Source organism: Fusarium solani, assembly GCF_023522795.1.
Source record: "Fusarium solani strain SB1 chromosome Unknown bctg00000005, whole genome shotgun sequence".
Taxonomy (NCBI): Eukaryota; Fungi; Ascomycota; class Sordariomycetes; order Hypocreales; family Nectriaceae; genus Fusarium; species Fusarium solani.
In genome coordinates this window covers 3,730,819-3,743,727 of record NW_027072153.1, presented here as the reverse complement: position 1 = coordinate 3,743,727, position 12,909 = coordinate 3,730,819, and the positions used below count along the sequence as shown (strand labels likewise).

The 12,909-nt window shown below is 21.4% G+C and overlaps 1 protein-coding gene across 1 annotated transcript; it reads left to right on the top strand.

The window, feature by feature from the left end:
* Positions 1-3,003: 3,003 nt before the first annotated feature.
* Positions 3,004-4,289, top strand: MRS44_009631 (uncharacterized protein; the record flags this gene model as incomplete). Its single annotated transcript, XM_065621375.1, has 3 exons — positions 3,004-3,151; positions 3,206-4,185; positions 4,266-4,289. The coding sequence occupies 3 exons, from the start codon at positions 3,004-3,006 to the stop codon at positions 4,287-4,289; spliced, it is 1,152 nt and encodes a 383-aa protein (XP_065477447.1).
* Positions 4,290-12,909: the final 8,620 nt, after the last annotated feature.

Genomic DNA, 12,909 nt, shown 5'->3' with positions numbered 1-12,909 from the left:
TTTATTAAAATATTTACTTAGCTTATATTTCTATTATAAAGGTTTTATCTTTCTTTATAAATCTTATTAATAATATAATTTTTTTTTATATACTTTAAGGAATTTATAATAATAATTAATAAAACTAAAAAAGGCTTATATTTCCTTAATATTAATTAATTCTTTATAATTCTTAATTACTAAGACTTTTTTAAGGTTTATTTATATTTTATTATAAGAGATAATATATCTAAAGAATTTTATTTCTAAGGTATAAAATTTACTTTTTTTAAGTTTTATTAATAACTTAATATTTTATAATATTAATAATACCTTATAGATATATTTTATATATTTCTCTTTTATCTTAGAAAAAATAAGAATATTATTTAAATAATATATACTAAATATATTTAGATATTTTTATAATATATTAATAATTATTTATTAAAATATAATAAATATATTTATAAGTCTAAAAGGTATAATAAAATATTTATATAATATATATTTAATATAGAAAATAGTTTTTTATTTATATCTTTTTTTAATTTAAATAAGATCATAAGCTCCCTTAAGGTTAAATATTATAAAATATAATATTTTAAAAAATAAATTTTTTAACTTATTAATAAGAAGTATTAATATATAAGCCTAAATTATAATAATATTAAGTATTTTAAAATTAATATAAAATTAAAACTTTTTCTATAAAATTAATATAATAAGGTATTTAATAATTAACTTATTTTCCTTAATATATCTCTTTTATATTATATCTTTAATATATTTATTTAATATTAATAATTATATTTTATTAAATATATATGATTTATTAAAGCTAGATTATTTTTTATTAATAAATTTAATCTCTAGGTTATAATATATATATATTAATAGACTTATTTTAAGTTTTTTTATAAAGAGTTTTTAATAGATATAATATTATTATAATATATCCTTAAGTTATTTTTTTTCTTTTAAGTTATTATATAGCTTTTTTAATTACTTAAGGTCTTTCTTAAGTTTATAAAATTATTATATAACATATATAATTATTTTTTATTATTAATATTTCTATTTATTATAATATATATATTTTACCCCTATAAGTAAAGAGGTATCTTATATTTATCTTTACCTAATTTCTCTAGTCTTTTTAATAGAAGTTTAAGATCTTATATTATATTCTAAGTTATTATTTATTATAAAAGGTATCTTATTATTAAAAGAAAGTACTTAGCTAATTCCCTAGTTAAAATATAAATTATATTATTATAATTATAAGTACCTAAGTATAAAATTATATTACTTATTTAATATACCATTAAATAATATATCTTAGTTTTTTCTTTTAATAAAAACCTTAAAGTAATTAATCTTAGAGTTAATAATTATATTATTATAATTAAAAGGGGTTTTTTTTTATATTAATAACTAAATAAAATCTCTTTTTATACCTTTATAATAGCTTAAGCCTATTTATTATTATTAAATTTAACTAATTTAATTTAGCTTTATTATTTATTAAAGTATTTAATTATTTTCCCTTGACTTATATATTTAATTCTAAGTATTATTACTTATATACTTTATTTATATAATAAAAGGCCTTCTAGGATAATATATTCTTATATTTATTTACTTATTACCTTATATTAAATAAGGGATTTAGTTTTTTAATATTATTATTATATACTTATAATAATAATATTTATATTCGCTATTTATATAGGCTTTATAGTTATAATTATCCTTTAAGCTATTTTATTATTATTATTAGCTTTTTTTTATTACTTTTTTTTCTTATAATAGGCTATATTATTAGGTTTTTCTTATTTCTCTTAGCTAATTATTCTTATTAATCTTTAGTCTTATAAGTTACTTATTTCTTTTCTTAGATAACATAGTAAAGCTTTAATAAATATTATATTATAATAATATTAATAAATATATATTAATAAAATACTTAATGTCTTTTTATTTTATATTATAACTATGGTTTATTATTTAATTAATAAGATAATATATATAATAAGTAAGTATTATAATTACATAAGTATTATAAAAATCTTAATTATAAAAATTAAAATTAAAATAAAAATACTATAAATTATCTAATTAATTAAAACTATTAATTATATTTTTCCTTAGATATCTTAATTATTACTTAATAGGTCTTTATATTATACCTAGACTTATTATAGATATTATAATATTAAATACCTAATTATATTAACTTTCCTTAATTATTATCTTTTAATAATTTTATTCTTACTTAAGTATTTATATTTATTTAATTAATTATTTATTTTTTTTCTTTTATTATTATTACTTTTTTTTTAATAATTTAGTCCTTTTTATATTTTAATATTAACTTAATATTTTATTTATTTTTTAAGGTATTTAAATTAAGATCTAGCCTTAAGTATAATCTTTAGTCTTCAAGACCTTAGGGATAAAAGATTTAATTACCTCCCTAGTAGGTATTAGAGTTTATAGTTTTATATTAAGCTTTAAGATTATAACTTTTAGTTAAGGGGAATAAAGCTAGCTTCTTTAAAAGCCCTTTTAATATTTCTTTTTAATATAATTATCTTATATATTATATAAAAGGCTAAAAAAAACTTAATCTTTAAAATATATATTATAAAAAATTTAATTAAGTATTTCTTAATTATAAGCCTTTTATAAAAATATAAAATACTTAATATTAAATAGCTAAAATAAATATATGAAATATAATAATATATAAAACTAAATAATTTTTTTTTTTAATATTTCTTAAAATTAATAAATTAATAACTTTTATAATTATTAAGGATTAAGAAATAAAAAAGCTAATTAATTAATTAATTATATATTAATTAAAATATTTAAATTACTAAAGATTAATCTTATAATTAATTTAGTTATTTTAAGTTAACGTACATGATAAGCATGCGCCGCATCCAAGTATGCGCCGCACTTTTCCCTCCTACACCAAACTTTCCAGTTGATCAATCGATTTCTACACCACGAATAATGTCAGACCCAAATACCGAAGCTAGAACCCTTCTTGCCCTTCAAGCCCTTCAAAATAACCTAAAACTAAGCATCCGACGCGCCGCAGGAATCTATAAGATTGACGAGCGGCGGTTACGTCGTCGCAGACAAGGGATTCAATCGCGACGTGATTAGATCCCTAAGTCACGCCGACTATCTGATCTAGAGGAACAGATTATAGTGCAGTTTATTCTCGACCTAGATTCGCGAGGATTTCCTCCCCGATTGCGTGCTGTTGAAGAAATGGCTAACCGACTGCTCGCCGACCGCGACGCGTCACCTGTCGGCAAGCGCTGGGCTCATAACTTCGTTACGCGACACAAAGAGCTTAAGACTCGTTTCTTTCGTAAATACGACTACCAGAGAGCTAAGTGCGAAGATCCAACCGTTATTCGCAAGTGGTTTCAGCTCGTAGCGAACACAATCGCGAAGTACGGCATTCGATCAGATGATATTTGGAACTTTGATGAGACTGGCTTTCTTATGGGCATGATTGCAAGTGGAATGGTCGTTACAGGTGCAGAAAGGCGTAGAAGACCGAAATCAGTGCAGCCTGGAAGCCGGGAATGGATTACGGTGATTCAGGCGATCAATGCGGAAGGCCAAGCGATCCAGCCATTCATCATCGGTGCGGGCCAATATCACCTCGCCAACTGGTACCAAGAGAGCAACCTCCCGGGCGACTGGGCTATTGCGACGACCCAAAATGGCTGGACCGATAATGAGATCGGTCTCGAGTGGCTTAAGCACTTCGACCGGTGTACAGCCAAGCGATCAAATAGTCGCTATCGTCTTCTAATCCTCGATGGCCACGAAAGTCACCACTCTGTCGCCTTTGAGAGGTATTGCGAGGAAAACAAGATCATCACGCTTTGTATGCCGCCTCATTCGTCTCATCTGCTTCAGCCTCTCGATGTCGGGTGCTTTAGCCTGCTTAAGAAGGCTTATGGCCGAGAAATAGAGCATCTGATCAGATGCTCTATAACCCACGTTTCGAAGACCGAGTTCTTTCCGGCCTTTTATACCGCTCATCAGGCCACTATGACAGAAAGAAATATCAGATCAGCCTTTAGAGGAGCCGGGCTTGTTCCTCTTGACCCAGAAAGTGTGGTCTCGAAGCTTGATGTGCAGCTACGGACTCCAACGCCTGCCGAGGAGGTGGTTAGCCCTATGAACCCTTGGGTCTCAAAGACCCCAAAGACCGTGCTTGAGGCCCAATCTCAGTCTGAATACCTCAATAGACGAATCAGGCGGCATCAAAGTAGCTCCCCAGAGTCAATTCTAGGAGCTCTTAAGTCCCTTGCTAAGGGAACTACAGCAATAATGCATGAGAATGCCTTATTGAGGGCTGAAGTCCAAGACCTTCGGCAAGCAAATGAGATACTAAGCCGGCGCCGGAGGGCAAAAAGAACCCGACTACAGAGAAGAGGGGTGATGACAGTAGAGGAGGGAAGGCAAGCAATTAATCAGATGGATGGTGATACGCAGGTAGTAGCGGAATCGTCGAGAAGTGGTGGTCAAGGAAGGTCGGCGCGACCGGGGGTTCGGCGCTGTAGTGTATGCGGAAAGACCGGCCATAATGCCAGGACTTGTCAAGTAGTGATTGAGACTTCTGGCGAAGAGTATAGTGATTAGTTTTAATTAATCAATTAGTTTGTTGTGTTTTTACTGCGGTTTTTAACTTGAGGGTATAAGAAAAGTGCGGCGCATACTTAGATGCGGCGCATGCTTATCATATACGTTATAATAATAATTTAATTACTTAAAAGGTTATTTTCTTAATATTAATTAATAAGTTAATATTAACTTATATTAATAATTAATAATTAAACTACTTAGCCTTTTATATTTATTATCTAAATATCTATAATTTATTTTTAATTTCTAGGCTATATTAATTTTACCTTTAAATATTTTTCTAAGCCTATATTAAGTATTTTACTTATAATTATATCTATAAGAAAACTAATTTAATTAAAATATAAATATTATTTAATTAAATATTATATTTTATAATTATATTTATTATAAGTTAAAATTAATTATAAATAATAATTAAATCTTTATATTTAGCTTTTTAATAATTATATTTCTAAAAGAAATATATCTTAAGGTCTAAGTATTATTTAATAAATATTAAAGCTTAATATATATTAATTAATAATATATCGCGGTTAATAAGTTATTAATTAATTATTTCGTTTATATTATATAATTAGGGGGAAATCCTTATAAATCTAAGTTAAAAATAAATAAGGATTTATTACTTTATATTAAATAACTTATATAATTTAGGGATTTAATCTTATTAAGCTTAAAAGCTATTTTAGCGGTAGTATAATATTATTTAATTAACCTTATATATATCTATAGCATATTAAAGGCTTAGTTTTAGGTTATTTTAAAGGGCCTAAAGGGTAAGAAATATTCTAGCCTTATAATTAAATTATAATATATTAAATAATTAAGAATTAATTAATTAAATAAAGAGGATATAAGTTAAGGGATTTTTAATTTATATATTTACTTAGTTTATACACTTATTATATATATTAATTCTTTAAATAAAAGCTATTAATATATAGTAATTATATAAGTCTAAGGAGAAATAAATTAATTATATTAATTTATATTATAAAGGGGATATTAATATTATCTTAAATAAGATATAAGTTATATTTAGTAATATACTTAAAGGTATTAAGTATAACTAAGTTATATTAATAGCTAAGGTAGCTAATATATAAGAAAGTATTATAAATATATTTTATATACTCTATAGTAATTTATAGTAATTTATTAAAGTATAAGGCTCTTTAGTATAAATTACTCTAAGATTATTCTTACTCTAAGAGTATATTACTCTTTTTTATATATCGCTTTAGCCTTAATTAGCTAGATATATAAGACTTATTATAGCCTTATAGTTCTACTCAAGGAGACCGCGTTAGTTAGATATAAGTTATAATAATATACTAGTAGTATTTTTATATTAAATAAAATTAACTTAAGTTAAATAAACTAAGTTTAGTTTATATAATTAAGGTATATTAAATTCTTTAATATATATTAATATTTATCTCTAATAAGTAGATTATTATAAGGTTATTTATTTTATTATTTTTAATAGTTTATTAATAACTATAGCCTTATTATAATATTAACCCCCCTAGGATATTATTATTACCTTATAGCAAAGTTAATACTTTATTATTAAGTCCTAAGATAAATAAGTGTTATAAATAAATAAGAAATCACTATAGCTTATAATACCCCGGATTAAAAAAATAAAATATTACTAGCGCTTAATAAATAGATTTTAGAAGAGGAAAGTAATAGCTAAGTAGATATAATAATATATAAGAAAGATTTCAGTATTAAAAGAATATATTAATAACTTTATTTATAATATTATATTTATTAGTTATTATAAAAAATAAAAAGATGTTCTTAACCTAGCTAGAGGTAAATAATAATATCTTAATAGCTTTTTATTATTTATTTTATTTCTATCTTTAAGTCTTATTCTTTATTTACCCTAAAGTAATTAATTAGTTATTTTAAAACCTTTATTTATTTATTATTATTAAGAGTTAGCTTTCTAACTTAAGCCTCGTCGCATTTTAGCATACTTACTTTTCTTAATATAATATACCCCTCTGCTATTATTATTGCTATTATAATTAAACCTTTACCTTAAAACTAATTACCTAGCTTAACTATAGCATAAACTAGCTAACTCTATTATTAAAATATTATACTACTGCTTATATATTTTAATTAAAGATCGTAGAATATTAGGGTTTCTAACCTAGGATACTTTATTACTCCTAAAATAATCCTTAGGTTTATCTTTGGAGGTAGCACTAAGAAATAAGAATTAATAATAACCTATAAGCTAATTAAAGATAAAATAAAGGGAAGGGAAATAATAATTAAGTAAAATATAAATAAATAAGAAAGGAATTAAATAAAAGAGAGTTAGTTTATTATTATAGTTTTTAAAATAGGCTATTAAGTATTATTTATATTAAAACAAGCAAAATAGTAAAGAAAGTAATAAGAGGCGCTATAGGCAAAATAGGTATAATAGCATGCTTAAGAATATACTTTTAATCTATACCTACGCCTAGTTAATAACTTTGCCTTAGTTATACTAGTCTTATGGATTACTACTATTATAGGTATATTTAATTTAATTTTACTTATTATCTATTAGCTAGTATTCTAATATTAGTATTATATATTAAAAGGCAGTTATAAAAGGCTTTTAGGCATTAATATTTTATAATCTTATAACTAAGCTTATAGCTAACCTTTTAGCCTAGCGGTCAATGCGCTAGGTTAGCCTCTCTTTTTCTATAACAGTTAAGGTCTATATAGCTAGATTAGCTAAGTATACATAAAAATAATATTCCCTTAGACCCGCTAGCGCGAGAAAGATCTAAGTCTCCCGAGCCTATTATTATTATTAAAATACTAAATTTACTAATATAATTAAGTATATAATAAGACAAGGGGTCCTAGAAGTTATTACTTATTACTAAGTTCTTTATATTAGCTATAAGCGATAATTCTATGCCGCTAGATATCATAATCTAAGCTATAACTAAATTTAGCCTTATAGAAGTATCCTTTTTATTATTATTATTACCTACCTAATAAGGTAGCGAGTACTAGTATTATTGTTATTATATTTCTCTAACTCCTTATATTAAAGCCTCCTCGCTTAATAGCTATATCGCGTTATAGCTAGTAACCCCGGTGCTATTATCCCTTAGTTTATTTTATTATAATAACTATTTACCTTTAGAACGAGAAAGTACCTCTTTACTAATATTAGAGATAATATAAGGCTAGTTTACGCTTTTAGAGTTATTATTATTACCTCTTATTAAGTCTAATAATCTAGTCCTTAATAATTTCCTTTAATTAATTTATAAATACGAGACTATTAGCGGTATAAATTTCCTATATATATAAGGCAATATATATAACTAAATATTTTAGTTATTTTTTAATTATAAATATAAATATAACTATAATTTATTATTAACTCTTATTATTATTATTATTATTATTAAACTTCTTTAATAAGTATAAATATACTAAACTACCTACCTTTATCTAGGTCTATATTTATGCGAGATTCCTAAACCTAAATATACTTATACTCTTTAAGAAAGAACTAAATATCTCTAGCGCTCCCTTCCTCCCTTGCTAGCTATCTTCGCGAGGCATAGTAATAATAATACATATATCCCTCGCGCCTTTTTCTTTTACTAAGAAAGTTTCCTTTCTAACTAGCTGCCTAAGCTACTTTCCTTCTATAAGATATAAGCTTTTCTCTCTTTAAACTTACTTATAATTACGCGCTAATAAGATATTAATAACATCTAGCTTAGGGCGAAGGATCTTTCTATTATTAAAGCTCCTAACTAGTTCTAGCTATTTTTCTTCTTATTATATAAGAATAATATATTACGCGGCTTTATTTAAGCCCGCGTATTAATGGGCTTATATGCCCTAGGTCTATTAGTAGGGCATCTTAAAGTAATCCTTTATCCTTTAGTATAGCTATTATTACTTTCTTTTTAATAAACTTTAATATAATATAACTATTCTGCCTACTTAGCTTTATATAACCTAAGAAGTTATAACTATAATAATTTTAAAGCTTCTCTTATAGGTTACTTAAGAAAATAATCTTCGTAAAGATAGCCCGTAAGGGCATTAAAAATTTCCCCTGGTTAGGGTTAATAAGAATTAATAATATTATTTACCTTTAACCTTAACGTAGTAGTAAATCTAGTGAAATAGTTATAATTAAGAAGTAATAAGCCTAGGTTAAAGAATATATTAAGTAATTAAAAGAATGAAAATTATTATAAAATAAAAAACAAGCTTTATTAGAGTTATTATAATTATTACTAAATAAAAACTTATTAAACTATCCCTAAGAGTCTTTAAATTCTGTATCTTTAAGAAAATAAAAAATAAAAAATAAAAATATTATTAAATTAACCCTTCTTATAACTATTTATAAATATAATAATTAGGTATATAACTTATATTAAGTATTTAATAGAGCTTATTATTAATACTAAAAGGGCTATAAAAAGATCTTACTTACCCTTAATTATATAGATTATAAAAGAAAGGCGAGATAAGACTAATACCTTAAGGAATATAATAAGATAATATATATAATAAGCAAGTATTATAATTATATAAGTATTATAAAAATCCCTTAACTTATATTTTCTTTATTTAATTAATTATTTCTTAGTTACTTAGTATATTATTAGCTTTTAATAAAGCGAAGATACTTCTTCCCTTTTAAGCTATATAAAATAACCCTAAGTTAAGTATTTAATAAGTTATAATTATTTATAAGGTTTATTATTATACCTTATATTATTAATAATATAATATTTAATCTTAATATAATACTATTTAGAAATTATATTAGCTGTTTAATCTAAAGGAAGAGATTTTTATTTATTTTATTTCTAATTTAAATTCATAAGGATTTTTTCCCTAACGTGCTTAATAAGCAAGTAAAACAAATAAGCAAGTAAAATAGAGGTATTTTTACCTTAAAAAAGGAAATTAAAAAAACTCTTAAAATTTAAAATATAGCTTAAAATAGGCATAAACTTAGTATTATACTTATTATATAATATATTATCTAATATTAATCTTTAAAAAAATCTAATTAAATTCCTTATAAGGTAGTATAGAAAAAGTTATATTCGCACTATATACTTAGCTATTTTTCTATAAAGGGAATTTTCTAAAAATATTTAAAAATCCTTTTTAGATTATTTATAAATTTAGTATTATAAAAGTACTTTTTATAAGTTTCTCGCTATTTTATATAGAAAGTTAGGTTATCTAAGGTAAGTTAATTCTTAGTATATACTATGCTATTTTACTTGCTTGTCTATTTCACTTACTTATTAAGTATGTTAATATAAAAAAGGTATATTAAGGAAAATAAGTTATTTATTAAATACCTTATTATATGTATTTTAAAAAAAAGCTTTAGCTTTATATTAACTTTAAAATACTTAATATTATTATAATTAAGGATTATATATTATTACCTCTTATTAGTGAATTAAAGGATTAATTTTTTAAAATAAAATATTTTATTATATTTAACCTTAAAGGAGCTTATAACCTTATTTAAATTAAAGAAGGATATAAATAAAAAACTATTTTTTATATTAAATAAATATATTATTATACCTTTTATATTTATTAATATACTTATTATATTTTAATAAATAATTAATAATATATTATAAGAATATCTAAATATATTTATTATATATTACTTAAATAATATCTTTATCGTTTTTAAAATAAAAAAAACAATATATAAAATATATCTATAAGGTATTATAAATATTATAAGATACTAAGTTATTAATAAAACTTAAAAAAAGTAAATTCTATATTTTAGAAATAAAATTTCTTAGATATATTATCTCTTATAATAAGATATATATAAACCTTAAAAAAGTCTTAGTAATTAAAGACTAAAAGAAATTAATTAATATTTAAGAAATATAAGCCTTTCTTTACATTTATTAATTATTATTATAAATTCCTTAAAGTATTTAAGAAAATAGCTATATTATTAATAAAACTTATAAGAAAAGACTAAATCTTTATAATAAAGACCTAAATTAAATAAGTATTTTAATAAATTAAGTAATTTATTTTAAGTAAATTAATACTTAAGATATTTAATTTATTTTAATTAATTAAACTTAAAATAAATACCTTAGACTTTACCTTAGGCACTTAGATTAAAGAATAAAAAAATAAAAGACTTTTATATCTAATTATATTTTATTTTTATAAGCTATATAAAATAAAACTTAATTACCTTATTTATAATAATGAATTCCTCGTAATTATTAATACTTTTAAAAAATTTTAATAATACCTCTTAAGGAATAAATACTAAGTTAAGATATATATAAACTATAAGAATATTTATTATTTTATTAAAACCTAATAACTTAATAAATAATAGCTAAGATATATTAAATATTTTTTAAAATTTACTTATATTATTATATATATTAAAGAAATAAAAAATAATAAAGCTAATATAATTAGTTAATAATTAAACCTAAATATAAGAAAAACTAAATAAAAAAATAACTTTTATAATTTATAAAATAAAAATACCTTTAATAAAATACCCTTACTAAGATATAATAAAAAACTATATTATATTACCTTATAAAAAAATAAAAAATAAAAAATTATTATATAACATATTATATAAAAACTTAAAAGACTTGTTATTAAATAAATAAATAAAGTTAAATAATAATAAGGCATAATTATATACTAAGGATATATTTTTATACCTTAATAATATATAAAAGACTTTATTAAATATTATTATTAAATTATTAAGATAATAAGAAGCTAAATAATAAAGACTTCTAAGAAATAATATATAAATACTTTATATAAAAAGACCTTAATATAAGACCTAACTTCGCGGATTATAAGATATATTATTATAATTAATAGCTAACATATATATATAGCGAGCCAGACAGTAAGTAAACCAGATAAAAAATCCCTTAACCTATACCTTCTCTATTTAATCCATTAATTCTTAACCACCTAGCATATCATAGTCTAATAAAGGTACTAGAATCCTTCTTATACTTTAAGCCTATTAAAATATATTAAAATTAAGTCTTAGAGGTATTATAAAGCTCTATTAAGTTAAGTATTTAATACTCTTTAACTAATATAATAGTATCTAAGCCCGAGTTAATACTATTCTTAATTTATGCTAAGTATCTAATCTAGAGGAATAAATCTTTATTTATTTTATTCTTAACCTAGATTTATGAGGATTTCCCTCTTAGCTTTATTATATAAAAGAAATAACTAATTAATTATTTACTAACTATAATGCGCTATTAATTAATATATATTAGGCTTTAAACTTTATTAAGTAATACTTAGACCTTAAGATATATTTCTTTTAAAAATATAATTATTAGAGAGCTAAGTATAAAGATCTAGCTATTATCTATAATTAGTTTTAGCTTATAGTAAATATAATTACGAAGTATAATATTTAATTAAATATTATTTATAATATTAATAAGATTAACTTTATAATAAGTATAATATAAACTAAAATAATTATTATAAGTATAGATAAGTATAAAAAGCTAAAATTAATATAAACTAAAAACTAAGAATAAATTATAGTTATTTAGGTAATTAATATAAATAATTAAGTAATCTTATTATTTATTATTAATATAGGCTAATATTACCTTCTTAATTAATATTAAAATAATAACCTCTTAGGCGATTTAACTATTATAATAACTTAAAATAACTAGATTAATAATAAGATTAGTCTTAAATAATTAAAATACTTTAATTAATATATAGCTAAGTAATTAAATAATTATTATTATCTTTTAATCCTTAATAGCTATAAAAGTTATTACTTAATTAAATTTATAAAATATTATAAAAAAATAAAATTATTAGGCTTTATATATTATTTTATTTATTTTATTTATTTTATTTATTTTATTTATTTTATTTATTTTATTTATTTTATTTATTTTATTTATTTTATTTATTTTATTTATTTTATTTATTTTATTTATTTTATTTATTTTATTTATTTTATTTATTTTATTTATTTTATTTATTTTATTTATTTTATTTATTTTAATCTCTTAATATTAAATACTTTAATATACTTAAGAATACTTATAATTAAGAAATAAAGTATTTAATTAAATATTTTATAACTTATATTTTAAAGATTAAGTTCTTTTTAGCCTTTTATATTATATTTTAGGCTATTATAATAAA